The 14,926-nt window shown below is 46.9% G+C and overlaps 1 protein-coding gene across 1 annotated transcript; it reads left to right on the top strand.

The window, feature by feature from the left end:
- The first annotated feature begins 450 nt into the window (after nt 1-450).
- On the top strand, nt 451-11,742 carry LOC131752442 (serpin A11-like). The gene is made up of 5 exons (XM_059056801.2): nt 451-493; nt 3,737-4,382; nt 5,569-5,842; nt 8,848-8,995; nt 11,442-11,742. Exons 2-5 carry the CDS (start codon nt 3,740-3,742, stop codon nt 11,643-11,645), a joined length of 1,269 nt encoding a protein of 422 aa, XP_058912784.1. The 5' UTR covers nt 451-493; nt 3,737-3,739; the 3' UTR covers nt 11,646-11,742.
- Nucleotides 11,743-14,926: the final 3,184 nt, after the last annotated feature.

The following is a 14,926-nucleotide window of genomic DNA, read 5'->3' on the forward strand; positions in this document are numbered from 1 at the left end:
AAAGCAGAGAGAATCATGCCTCTCGCATTCTTTCTTTCCCAGTTTTATTGAGAAATAATTGACATCCATCACTGTATAAGTTAAAGGTATACAGCATGACGGTTTGATTGACAGATACTGTGAAATGATCACCACAGTAGGTATAGTTAACATTTCACATTACTATTGTGAGAGTGATTCATAAAGAAAACTGCCTGGAACACACAAAACACGGGTAACAGATCAGCAGCCCCCGCCTCACGACCCCCTGCTGCCATCTCCAACATGAGAATATCCTCAAACCAAGCTGGGTCCAGAATCACAATTCACTTTGTAGGACAGGCTGGCAGGGCAGAAACTTTGAAGAAAAGGTCACTTCCTGTTTTCATACCGGTTCCGGGAATTGACCTGACAAATATTGACTAGGCTGCCATGATCTTCAAACACTATTTTCCTGTGGGTAGGAGGTGATGCAGTGCTGAAGACCCAGGGCCCCCAGCCCAGGGACCTTGCTGTGAGTACCACGCTTGTGTCTGAAATGAAGGCCGGGGTGGCAGCTCTCTCTCTCTCTCTCTCTCTCTCTCTCTCTCTCACTTTGGCAGAATAAATGGGAGAACTGAGTCCCCTAAAGGAAAAAACGTGATGAAGTACTCCTTCTAAGGCCTGAAGTAGGAACTTCAGGTTTTAAATAACATTTTATGGATAACTTGGCCTTTAAATGTTTTGAGAAACTCCCAGTATTCCTCAAAGTTAGACGAGAAAACGGAACAATACAACCCAAACCAAAGTGAGAAAGTTGCAGCAACTTTACTGGAAACTCTGTTATATGAAAGAGTGGTGATTCAGGGGCCTGGTCTGGAATTTGAATCATGTCCCTACCACTTAATATGTGTTTCTCTCCTTAATAGGTGTTTCTCTCCAGGGATAATATTACCCAGGTCTTAAAGTTCTCATAAGGATTCAATTTAAAGAAATTAAGCAAGTTTTTCTCCACTGGGGCACTGCTGGCATTTGGGACGGACCCTTCTTCTTTGCCTGTGACTATTCTAGCATTTCGAGAGTTTTCTCTCTCCCATTAAACTCTAATAATAGCACCTCCTTCTCCAGGCTTTCAGATGATCCAAATACTATCCCCGCTTCACACACATCCCTTCCCCTGCGTTTGAGAACAAATTGGCTGGGAACCAATGATACAATACAGCTAACATCCCTACCATAAAAGAAATAATAATTAGGGATATTATAATGAATTCATGGCGTTCTTAATTTTCCTCTGGGATCTTTCTGGAAAAGGAATAAAGGAATAAATTGGGTGTAACTATATCCAGCCTCAGTAGAAAGGAGTGAAAATTAACACTGCATACTTCCTATCTGCCACGTGCTATATACATGATATTACGTTTCATAATCCACAAGCAACCCCACCCCCAGGAGGTAGGCATTGTCATTTGCATTTTGCAAATAACACACTGCAATGCAGAGAGCTTCCTTGACATTGTATCACCCAGTGATTTAACTGCAGAGCCTTGATTCAAACCCAGAGCCCCTGACTTACAATTCAGTCCTCTGGGAAATAGATCCTCTGCAAGTTTGGGTATCCTGGGGGTTCAGTAAGTAGAAAATGGTGGTGAGTTCACAGGGGTAAAAAGAATAAGCTGGAAATCGTTTTATTACAGCTATACTTCTAATTTTCCCCAGGAGCAGACCAAGTTTTAAATTGTTCTACTTCCCAATATGAACAGAAATTAAGCGGGCCTACAGCAACCTGTGCTGGAGGGGGGGGGGGGACGTGGCATTGGGAAACTGCCTGCAGTACTTTGACCCGCAAACGTGGTTCAACGTAATCGATAACGCGGCTAGATTCGTCCCTCCTGACAACTGGCCTTGGGGGGTTGGTTGGGTATTTAGAGCACCAGGCGTTATAAATCATCTACAAAAATATGTAAGCGACCCAGAGATCATTGGTTTGGGCAAAAGGTATTAAAGGTGCTGATTAAGACGCAAAATTTATCAGGGCAGATGAGCAACAAAGATGGGGTAATTAGCTGTGGGCAGCCGCTGTGGCAACGGGGCAACAGAAGGGTCGGCTTTGAAGGGAGCGAGGGGACGAGACTCCGTATGGAGGACAGCGAGGGGGGGGATGGGGGGGTCCGCGTGTGTGCGCGGGGCGATGTGTGTGCGAGAAGCGCATTGTCTACACTGCAGCTTCACCTCGGGCTGGAGCTCCGCTCCCAACCCTGAAGCACTTTGACCCCCTCGGGTGACACGGAGGCTCTTCTGGCACATTTTATAACTTAAAGCACAGGGGTTATTGCATTTGTTTCCTAGGGCTGCCATAACACACTTCCACAAACTTCCACCCAGCTTAAACAACAGGGACTGGTTCTCACAGTTCTGAGGACCAGAAAGTCCAAGATCAAGGCGTTGGCAGGGCTGGTTCCTTCCGAGGCTCTGAGGGACCGTCTGTTCCAGGCCTCCTCTTTGCTTCTGGGGGTTTGCTGGCAATCTTTGGTGTTCCGTGGCTTGTAGAGCATCACCCTGACTGATTTCTGCCTTCATCTTTACATCTCCTTCTCCCTGTGTGTATGTCTGTGTCCAATTTCCCCTTTTTATAGAAATACCAGTCATATTAGATCAGGGCCCATATTAACCTCATATTAACTAGTTACATCTCAATGACACTACCTCCCAACAAGATCACATTCTGACATGCTGGGCATTGGGACTTCAACGTATGAATTTGTGGGGCGGGGGATACAATTTAACAGGTATCTTTCCTTAAACTCTCCGTCAACTAAGATACAGGTTTCGGCCCTTGCGTGGGACAAGAGGTACTCGAAATAGCAGGTTTGATGGAGACAGAGTCGACCTTTCTTGTCTCTTCCCCACCCTCAGGCTCCACCCATCCTGCGGCTTTGCCACCCCTCCTCCTCATGAGCCGCGCCCACCCGCAGGGTCCCCAAGGCTGATCGTCGCATCCACACTCCAGCGACTGGAGACCGGAAAAGGAGAGGGCGCTCCTCTTTCTGGGAGAGCCTGGCCCAGGAGCTCCCCACACCATCCTCTCCCCTCCAGTCAGCAAGATTCTAGTTACTGGCCACACCCAGGTGCAGGGGAAGCGTAACATCATCGTGTCCCAGTGTCCTGACCATTTGTTCCATAGCATTGAGCATTGGCCCCGTCTTTGAAAGTTAATGAGTGATTGAAAGGGTGACTGGAAAGGAGAAAGATAAAAGGAAAGAAGGAAGGAAGGAAGGAAGAGAGGGAGGAAAGATAGATGCAGGGAGGAAGGCAGGAAGAAACGACTACGGAAGTTCTTTATTTAATAGCCCAGAGTCCTTTTCTCAGCAAAATCTTATAGGCAAATCAATATGTAGAGCAGACAAGAGGCCGCTGCTCCGACTCTAGCCTGGGGGAAAGCGTCTGGAGCCCGCTGGCTCATCCGCGCCTCTCCCTCCATGGCAGCCGTCCCCCAACTTTCTGGCACCAGGTACCGGTTTCGTGGAAGACAGTTTTTCCATGGACGGAGGTGCGGAGCGATGGTCCAGGCGGTCATGCAGGCAATGGGGAGGCGGCAGGTGAAGCTTCGCTTGCTCCCCTCCTGCTGTGCGGCCCAGGGGCTGGGGACCCCTGCTCTACAATACCCCGCCCGACACCTCTGTGGGATCCAGTTTGGGTGGGAGGTTTGCCGTGTAAACGTGAAGCACTGTGAAGCTATTTATGAAGGAGAATCACGTGTTCACCATCTTGTTTTTAGAGGATGGGGCCGGCGTGGCAGTGGCTGCTGGGAGCGGGGATCCTGGCCTCCGTCTACTGTCAGCCCTTTTCTGCCCGCGGAGATAAGGGCCTGGGGGTGCCCGAAGCTCCCCGTGGTCAGCTCTCGGAAGCCCTCCCCGCCTACCGCAAAATCACACCCACCATTACCAGCTTCGCTTTGCGTCTATATAAGCAGCTGGCAGCAGGAACCCCAGGAAACATCTTCTTCTCCCCGGTGAGCATCTCCAGCACCCTGGCGCTGCTCTCTCTGGGGGCACAAGCTGACACTCCAGCTCAGATCCTGGAAGGCCTCGGCTTCAACCTCACGGAGACCCCAGAAGCCGACATCCACCGGGGCTTCCAGAGCCTCATCCACACCCTTGACCTGCCCAGCCCCAAACTTGAACTGAAAGTAGGCAACTCCCTGTTCCTGGACAAGCAGCTGAAGCCTCAGCAGCACTTTTTGGACAGCAGCAGGGGGCTGTACCGGGCTCTCGCTTTTTCTGTCAATTTCACGGACTCTAACACAACTAGGAGGCAGATAAATGACTTCGTGAGGAAGCAAACGTATGGGCAGGTGGTGGACTGCCTGGAGGAGTTCACCCAAGACACGCTCATGGTTCTCTTGAATTACATGTTCTTCAAAGGTGAGGGCTGCCTCCGGCTCCCGCATCTCCAGCCCTGCCCTTAAAAGGCACCTATCTAGAAGCCTGTAGCTGTTTCTTCTGAAAGTCACCTCTGTATATTTAAATAAGGTTCTTATAGGGCTACTTCTTAATTTATCAATATTTGATTTCTCTTGCCATGTTTTTTCTATTCTACCTTTATCCCGATTCTTAATACCACTGACACTCAATCTCACTTTGCTATTAATACTTCATTTTTTATAGAAATATTTTATTTTTTATATTATTGCCTATTTCAAACCTACGGAAATATGCAGAGAATGACACAGAATCCACCATGCACTCCCCCCCCCACCGAGAATTAGCAAATATTAACATTTTTACTATTTACTTCAGATTTTTATTTTATTTTTTAAATGTAATATTGCAGATACAGTTCAATTCCTTTTTAATCATCCCTTGGTCCCATTTTCCTCCTTCCATCCCTCCCCAGAGGCAACCGCTATCCTAGGCTTGGTGTGTATCCCTCACATCCATGGCTTCAACCATTACGGTCTGAGTCTCAATCGTCTTTGATTCTCCAAAGGTGAGGAAAGGTCCAAGGAAAAGAGCTACCATTGCCTTCCAAGAAACAAACAAATTTAGTTGGACTGGAGCATAGAACACTATAGTGGAATGCCTCGGTGGGACTGCTGAGAGTGGTAATACGAAAAGTAATCAGGGGCTGTGTTGAGAACCGTAGACTTTATCTTAGGATCCCCAAATCACCAAAAGGGTCGAAGCAGTGCAGTGACATGCCTGTTGTAGAAAGTTCAGTCTGGCTACAATTTGGGAAATTGTTGGAGGAGAACAAGGGTGGAAGAACAGAGACAAGTCAGCTTAGTGAGATGGTTCACAGTGAGACGGTGGCCTCAAATCAAGGTGTAGCTTTGGAGGCAGAATCAGCAGTACCTGGTCACTTGGAAGTGGACATGAGGGACAGGATGCGCCAGCCCCCTCTCCCTGTCACCGAGATCGGTGCTTTCAGGAGGTCAAGTCAGGAGGTGGTTGTCAGTGGAGATTATAAGTAGACAGAGACGAGATACTACACCCGGGGACAAGACTGTGACAGATTCTGCATCTCTAACCAGGCTGGCTTAGTGCATGTCGGCCTAGACTTGCTCTCTTAGAGTGTGTTCTCATGGTTTTGTGGGTTTTGTGTCCTCAGCCAAGTGGAAGCATCCTTTGAATTGCTACCAGACCCCAAAGCAAGAGAGCTTCTATGTGGATGAGAGGACCTCTCTCCGCGTCCCCATGATGCACCAAAAGGAAATGCACAGGTTCCTCTACGACCAGGAGGTGGCCTGCACCGTCCTCCGGATGGAGTACAGCGGAAACGCCCTGGCTCTTCTGATCCTCCCTGACCCGGGAAAGATGGCGCAGGTGGAGGAGGCCCTGCAGCCAGAGACCCTGAGGAAATGGGATCAACAGCTCCTCCCCAGGTAAGCGCCAGAGTGCAAGGACTTCGTTCAAGCGCTCGAGCAGGCCTTGATCAACTCCAGTTGCAAGACCCCCCCTAAGCCCTGGCTTGGCTCACTGCCCTACCAGCTAACCAGCTGTGTGGTCTTGGGCAATTCTTGCTCTTCGGGCCTTGGATTTCCTCACATGTAAAATGGGGCCATAATAAACACCACCTTGGCTGGTTAGAGGATTATTCGAGTTAATATGTACAGAATAGGAAAGTGGTACCTGGTGCAGGAGAAGTGCTCACCAGGCGTTAATCAATCTCATCCCCTCCCAGACACCTTTCTGCCTTTGCTCTTCTCTTTTTCTCCAAATGATAATTTACTACCAGCAGGTAGTTAAGTGTAGGCAACACATCAGATCAAGGACAATTATTAAGAATAATTATGACCCCCACAGAACAGTGGGTATTTCTTAAGAGTGCCTCTGTTTTTTTTTTTTGGTGCTATGCGGGCCTCTCACCGTTGTGGCCTCTCCCGTTGCGGAGCACAGGCTCCGGACGCGCAGGCTCAGCGGCCACGGCTCACGGGCCCAGCCGCTCCGCGGCATGTGGGAACTTCCCGGACCGGGGCACGAACCCGTGTCCCCTGCATCGGCAGGCGGATTCTCAACCACTGCGCCACCAGGGAAGCCCAGAGTGCCTCTGTTTTAATTCAAACATTTCTTTAAAGAATTAAATACCAAGAAGAACACTGTAAAAATCAAAATGCCAATCGCCAGTTTGGGGGAGTCTCTACCTATCCCCTTCCATCTCACTTGCGTTTTGGTTTGTGGTTTTTCTCACAGTGGTTTTAGCCTTTTCTGGTTTCCCTAGACCCCATACTCGAGCTACCCACTCTTGAAGTGTATCTTCCTTTATGGGGCACTCTGGGATAAAATCTGGCCTCAAGTTCTAATTACCTCTCGCTGAATAACAAAGCACCCCAAAATGGAATGGCTTGGAAAAAAAATCCATCTGGTATCTCTCTCAATTCTGTGGTGGACTGGGCTCAACTGGGTGGTTCTCACTTGGGGCTCTCAAGGGTGGAGTCAGATGGTGGCCAGGGGTGGAACATTGAAGACCCCTCTACTCAGCTGTCTGGAGGCTGGGCTGGCCGGCTGCCTGAGCTAAGGTCCGAGCAGGCACTTCTCTCTCTCTCTCCATGCAGCATGTCCATGAGGCTAGCTTGGGCTTCTGCACAGCAGCTCAGCACAGTTGATATTGTTATATGGCAGCTCAGGGCCCCAAGAAGGAGCGTTCTAAAAGGCAGGAAGTGAAGGCTCCCGCTCTCTTAAGGCCTGGGCTCGGAAATTTGCCAGTGTCATTTCTGCCATATTCTATTGGTCAGATCATTCACAGAACCCACCAGATTCAAGGGCGTATAGACTAAACATCTTGATGGCCACCTTTAATCCACCGTCACCAACTGGTAGGCATCACCTGCATGTCCACGGGAGCCTCCTCTCAGCACCCCAGTGACATTGAGGTATCAAGGATAGAGAAAGGGTGTTTTGTTTTGGGGTAGGGATTCAAGTACCAGATGAAAGAGATACAGGTCAGGAACAGAAGCCAGGATTTAAAGTATTATTTCTGTTGTCTGTGAATCTACATGGCTCTGGTCAGTTTCTGATTCCAGCCCCGTATTCCTAAGCTCCCTTGGAGTGAACCTGCCCCTTCCCCCATCATAGGAGGAAATACTATAGGATCTTCTGGACCAGTAGGTTTTCCCTTAGGAAGGGTCTCTTTTGACCTCCCACTTAGACCTTCAAAAATCAAAACCAATCCAAGTTATTTTTCTAAACCTCAGATGCTCCCTGATACCATTTCTTGTGCCCGAGAGTTACAATATCAGGGCAGCATTTGAATGGGCTTTCAGACATGGAAAATTCAGGCTGCCAGGTTTCCCTCCATTCAGCTGTGAGAAAGGTTAGTTTTTTCAGAGGAATCATGTTTCCTGGTAACTCCATTTCTTCATTTACACTGACTGAACACCTACTCTGTGTTGGACTCTCTAACAGACACCCCTCAGCTAGACTGTACGCAAGGCCCCCTCCATGGTAGGGCCTACTCTCCAAGTTCTACCTGTGAAAAAATTATGTCAAGTAAGCCCTGTTTTCTGTTGTCCACATTTGTTTCCTTTTTGTCACCATTCAACCCCTGACTTCCAACTACCTCCCACTTCAGTTAGATGTCTGGACCCTCATATTGGCGCAGGAGTTAAACCGGTAAAGATGCTCTAACCTGAATTAGCATCTCTAATCTGAATTCATTCGAGGTAGGAGTTCCCAAGCTGGCTATTAACTAAGCAAGCTTGCAGGTGTCATGGCAATTGTCAGACGATAATTCCAGAGGAGAATAATCCCAGGAAGAAAAGGACAGCTTTTCTATGGGTCACGAGAAACTTGTGAATGTAACACAAGGAATATGGCAATCTGATGGCAAAGGCATGACAATTACAGGAGGGAGAGTTATTCCATTGATCTGTGCCCACACTGTACATGCATGATCTCTCATCAGATCTTCAACAGGCCATGATGCTCAGACAGGTGAGAGATGGTGTACCTTCTATTAGGGGGTTGCCAGTAGATGGATTTAGGATATAGTTCAGAATCTGAGCCAACAGAGCTTGCTGATGAATTGGATATGGAGGTGGGATAATGTTAACAGTACTTAACTTCCATGGTTATTACATGGCTTCGATCAGTGAAGCCTTGTAATCCAATTTCTGGCACCTAGAAAGCCCTCCAGAAATGTGACAAAAATGAAGACCTGTGGCTATGCCAGGAGTCTTCTCAGATCCAGACGCAGACTCTCTGTGAGGTCTGAAGAGAAGGAAGCTCTGGGTTGTGGAATGTCCTGGCATAGCAGGTAGTGTCGTGAGAAGACTGGTTCCCTCACTCTGAGAAGCACATCTCCTTCCCAAAGCCCAGGCTGCCCCCAGACAGGGCAAAAGCAGCACAGATAACAAGACAGCAGCGCTTCTCTGTCTGATTCTCTCCCCAGCCTGCTGGATTTGCATTTGCCAAGGTTTTCCATTTCTGGAACATATAACCTGGAAGAGATACTCCCCCATATCGGTCTCACCAGCTTATTCAACTTAGAAGCTGACTTCTCAGGAATCACTGGGCAGCTCAACAGAACGATCTCCAGGGTAAGGTGGTGAGCGTGGATGTGTGTTGGCAGAGGCGGGGTGTCTTTTCTCCTCTGATATGAGGTGCATTTGAAAATCGAGTTCCCCCTTTTTTCTATTCTGGCTTTTCAATATCACTATCTTTAAGGCTTCTTTTCACAAGCATCTCCCTTTCCATCCACAGCCTCTTCTTCTAGACCTTTATATTCTTCAAAGCAAGGACGGAGTCTTGCATAGAGTAGACACGCATTCAGGGTCATCCACAGAGCCCGAGTTTCCCCAGGTGTGGGACTAGCCTTGTTTTTATCCCTTAAACTTCCTCCGAGGGCAGGTGGTGAGACTCTATCTGCCTTTGTTATAGCTGTAGAGAGTAGTGGGCATGAACAGGAAATATATCCATCAGTTTTGCTGCAATAACAAATGATCCCCAAATCTCAGTGCCTTATCATAACAGAGATTTAGTACCTGGCCATATGACATGTCAGAGGTGCGTCACTACCACCTGACTACAGATCTACTTCTCGTGTTTTCTTCCTTCTAGAATGTAGGTCAAAGGAGGAGCTTCTTTTTGGGACATACCATTCTTATAGCAGTGGGAAAAAAGCAGAGATAATGTGCTATGTCTCTTAACACTTCTCCTCACGTGTGGTCTGTCAAGGCCACTCACAAGTCATTGGCTAAAGCAAGTCCCACAGTCAAGACCACCGTCAATGGGGTGGGCTCGTGTTCTCCTGCAGGAGGTACTGTGAGCCACAGGGCATGGGCGAGGGCTGATGACGTCCTCCAGGAAGGGAGAGTTCATACTTGAAAAGAATAATGCAATTTGCCACAGGAGGGAAGGCAAAAAAAAGACCCTTCTCTGTTCTTCCATCATCTTCCTAAGATAGAGTCATTATCAGTTGAGTCTTTATTAGAAATTTCATAAGGAAAGTTTACTCTCTTTTACTTGGGAAAGACCAGCTGAGATTTGGAATGTGAAACCAAGGAACAGGGATGTGGTCTTGTGTGTGTGTGTGTGTGTGTGTGTGTGTGTGTGTGTGTGTGTGTGTGCGTGCGCACCCACTGTGGAGAAGGTAAACAAAAAGGAAAAAAAAATAGTTTAGTTTTTTACAGAATTTCTTCCACGGTGACCTCAGATGTTAGATTTATCTCTTCATAGACCTTTTTGGAAATGAAAGAGACTGCCAACACCAATGTTTTTTAACTTTTTTTAGTTAAAGCCTCAGAATCCTTCCTAAGGAGTTGTGTGAAAATGAGGTTTTAAAAAAACAGAATTCTTTTCATGGAGCCCAGTGGAGGGCTTGGCACATCAGACAACCTGGTTTCACTGAGCTCATTTTGAAAATTGTTGACTCAGGCTGAGCAATCCATTTTTCTTTTCATGTTTTTTTTAAAAAATTTCTTTTTTTAAATTTTATTTTTTAACATCTTTATTGGAGTATAATTGCTTTACAATGGTGTGTTAGTTTCTGCCTTATAACAAAGTGAATCAGTTATACATATACATATGTCCCCATATCTCCTCCCTCTTGTGTCTCCCTCCCTCCCACCCTCCCTATCCCACCCCTCTAGGTGGTCACAGAGCACCGAGCTGATCTCCCTGGGCTATGCGGCTGCTTCCCACTAGCTATCTATTTTACATTTGGTAGTGTATATATGTCCATGCCACTCTCTCACTTCGTCCCAGCTTACCGTTCCCCCTCCTCGTGTCCTCAAGTCCATTCTCTATGTCTGTGTCTTTATTCCTGTCCTGCCCCTAGGTTCTTCAGAACCATTTTTTTAAAGTTTATTTAATTTATAATTATACTTGCCCTATCAAATCGGGACCTTGATCCATCAATTTCAACATTCTAAAATGCAAATATTTTTTAAGATGGGAGTACCTTTCATCATTATCTCTAAAATATGAGTGCTTTTAGTTTAGGAGCTCCTTATCTAATTGGGATATATGTATAAGTATGGCTGATTCACTTTGCTGTATGGTATAAACTAACACAATATTGTAAAGCAACTATACTCCAATAAAAAATAAAGAAATAAAGCCAATTAGATGAGCGAGCTATTTTAAAGATGAGAAAACTGAGACTGAGAGAGGGCAAATGCAGCTTGTAGCAGAAAATGACACTTGGGTCTGTGCCACGTGCACCCAGGTGCTTGGGAAATGCCCCTAAAAGTCGCTGTTGGGTTTTTGCAGCCTGGTGCATGCTCAAGTAGCTCTCATCCCTGTTCAGGCCCATCTGTCTCCCCTTCAAAGAACAAACAGCACGGTCAGGATGACTCCCCAGGAAATGATGGAGGCAGAGAAACCGGGATGAGGTGGGAAATGAAATAAAGGTTGGAGTGCTGCCTGGGAAGGCGGGACCTGAACTGGGTGACTCTGCTTCCATCTCCCTCATGCCACACGAGGTGATACAGCCCTTGGAAACCCTGCCCCGATGCTGTCTCTGCCCCTCTTCTCTCCTTCTAGGTGTCACACAAGGCAGCAGTGGATGTGAGTGAGCGGGGAACAGAGGCAGGTGTGGCCTCCGGCCTCCTCTCCCAGCCCCAGTCTCTGAACGCAACGTCGGCCCCGCACGCCCATTTCAACCGACCTTTCCTGGTGCTGCTTTGGGAGGTGACCACCCAGAGCCTACTCTTCCTGGGAAAAGTTGTCAACCCAGCTGCGGGGTGATGGTGGTAGGAGGCCAGGGGGGTGTCCTGTCCCCTCCCTGAAAAACAGGAAGGCCAGCGCCAGCCTGCATCTCAGGGTTGCTCTGCGGACCATTTAATCAGTGTGCAAAGATGCTAATAAAGTTGGCCTTGGGTTTTGCGAACAGTGAGGGGAGATGCTTACAAGGGGTGGGGGAGTGAGCACGCAGAGCAGCGGTCAGTCATTCAGTCTACAATCTCCTCCAATCTAGTGTCAACTGTGGTTAGAAATTTGGAGGTGAGAATAGCCTCCGATTATGGTCTCCGCAGAGACGTCCACCACTTCTGCCACCACTGCTGATCTTTCCTGAGTGTCTTTGGGGTCCTAGGAAAAGGCACAAAGGATATCAGGAGGAATAAGCGAGTCTCTCACTTCCTAGTGGCTGATCCTGGCTATGCAGCAAAGTGAGGTCGTCCTGAAACATCATTGCCTTGATGTCAGGAGTCAGTTCACCTTGTGAGGAGATTGAAGCCGAGGCAGGGGCTCTAAGACATGTTCTATGAAAAGAAGGGGATGTGAGGATAGGCCAATGCAATAATGGGCCAATCCAGAAATGGAGGTCAAATGCCCAAGGATAACCCCAAGATCAAAGAAAGTGGAAGGGTTGACATGGCCTGGTGAGACAGTGGGCTTAAGGCACAATCTTGGTCAGTGGGATGAATTCAGGGGCAGTATTCAGAGGCAATGATGCATTGTTTAGAGGTCAGAAGTCCCACTCCCACAAGTGTGCCCCCCAGTCTTAAAAAGGCATCAATCTGGAAGTGGTGGGGAAACTCAGAAATGCCATCTTAGCTGCATGTATGTACCATACGTGCGAAAATACATCCCTACAATGAAGTCAGTGTCGAGACCTAGAGGGTGGCTGTGTGTGGTACATGTCTAGGAAGAAGCTGTAGCAAAAACGGCAAGTGGTAGAACTCCCCCACGCCCACCCAAAGGAGGCAAGGTTCGAGTTGGGTCTTGAAAACCAGGGAAGCCTTAAATAAAGGGAAAGAGGGTAAGATAGTCCCAGAGAGGGTGGAAGAGACACACCATGGGCAAAGGCCACCAGGGAAAAGAAAGAAAAATGTATGTTCTAAGAAGAGAAAACCAGTTTTTCAGCAACAGAAAGTTCATGTAGGGTCACAGTGGAAGGTCATGCTGGAGAGGGATTCGGAGGTAAAGGGTTGGAGGCTTTGGATGCCAGCGTTGAGGCAGACTTCCGGACACTAGTGAATTCTTGCCACCTCCCACTGGTCAGCCAACCTTGGACATGACGCTTGGTCCCTCTGTACCTCAGTCTCTTCTGAAGAATGGAAAACATAAAACCTAAGTTACAGAATTGTGAAAATCAAATGAGGTCATGAGTGTGAAGCATTAAGCACCTGGTAAACAGTAGGCACTCAATGAACATTTGTTTATCTCCACCCTATTCTTTTGGCTGCCCCAGCCCTCAAGGTTGTCCTTTATTCTCACGGAGCGTAGCTCAGCTCTAGGGAATGTCCAAATCCCCCAAGTGGCCACTGGTCCGGATGCCAGATGTGAACCCTCCCAGTGAAACCATATAGGTAGCACATCCTCAGAACCCAAAGGTGTAGACAGAGAGCCTTCAAGGACTTTGCCCGGGCATGAAAGATTCCTTCTGGAGGGCAAGACCATTCTTGCTGCAGGGACATTTGCTGTGACAGGGACATTCACTGTGACAGAAGTGTGGCACCCAGAGGGAGCCGCTGGCCCAGGGATCAGGGCTGAGACTGCAGAGGCACATGTGGATGACAGCCTGCAGGTTTTCTCTAGAAACATAATTGTTAGTGATCATTCACTGGGTTGTTTCTTCCTTCCCATCTTAAGCTGTCTGTTTCAGTCATCTGTGAATTGAGTAAATTTCCCCCCAAGTGGAGATTCCATATGTATTTATACTTCAAACTGAACATTTAACCATCTAGAAGAACCAGATCATTTTCTTTTTTTAAAATTTCATTTTATATTGGAGTATAATTGATTAAAAATGTAGTGTTAGTTTCAGGTGTACAGCAAAGTGATTCAGTTATACATATATATGTATCTATTCTTTTTCGAATTCTTTTCCCATTTTGGTTATTACAGAATATTGAGCAGAGTTCCCTGTGCTATACAGTAGGTCCTTGTTGGTTATCTATTTTAAGCATGACAGTGTATACACGTCAATCCCAAACTCCCAATCTATCCCCCCGACCAACACTTCCTCCCTGGTAACCTAAGTTCGTGAAGAACCTGATCATTTTCAAGGTAAGTCAACAGCTACCTAAAATGTATATTTTTTAAGATCTTGTGATGTTCTCTTTGGTGGGTCTTGAACCATTTCTGCCATGCCATAGAGTCCCAGCTACACTTATTTTGCCCCTGGGTCAAAGCAGGCTTTGAATGTTGGAACTAAGCCCCTGGCCAGGTACAACCTACACGAATACACAGGACCCTGTAGGGAAAATAGCATTAAAGCCACTGTCACCCTACCTCAAGTTTCCATGAGTATCACAGAGTTCACAAAAATGGGCATAAATGTTCTCCTTTCATTCCAGCCAGGACCAGAGCTGAGAGCTCTAAAGTTGTCCAAGTATGAGAAGGTGTTTTCTAGACTCCTGTTTACTCTTCTGTTGAACTGTTTGTCTTTTCTTGCGTCAGTACTACACCATCTTAATTATCGCAGCCCTGTAAGTCTTGATATTAAGTCAAGCCCTCCAGCTTTGTTTTTCAGAAGTCCTTGTTAGCTTGTTTTAATTTGTTTTGCTTTCAATGTTTGTTTGCCATCCTGTCCACTCCAGTAGTTCAGGCTAAAGTAGTTGGTGACTTTCTCTGTTCCCCCAGCTGCAGCCTTCCAGAACTTCATACCGGCCCCAATCCACCCACACTCATGGGATCCCCCGTTCCTATAATAAAACCCTTTATTACAAAAACTACTTGCAGTGCCTCTGTTTTCCTGTTCAAGGAACCAGATGGATTCAGATAAAAACACCTTTGTTTTGCCTTCATTCTTGAAGGATAATTTTACTGGGTATGGAACTTTAAGTAGGCAGATGTTATCTTTCAGTGCTGGAAATATGTCACTCCATTATATTTGACTTTCACACTTTTGGTTGAAAAGTTATCTATAATTTTTATAATCCTTTGAAGGTAATGAATTTTTCTCCCTCTGGCTTCTTTACATTCTCTCTCTCCTCTTTTTTTTTTTTTTTGGTCTTTCAACTGGTTTAAAATGATGTCCCTAGGTACAGTTTTTCATGTATTAATCCTGCTTGGGGTTCATA

Source organism: Kogia breviceps, chromosome 3 (assembly GCF_026419965.1).
Source record: "Kogia breviceps isolate mKogBre1 chromosome 3, mKogBre1 haplotype 1, whole genome shotgun sequence".
Classification (NCBI taxonomy): domain Eukaryota; kingdom Metazoa; phylum Chordata; class Mammalia; order Artiodactyla; family Physeteridae; genus Kogia; species Kogia breviceps.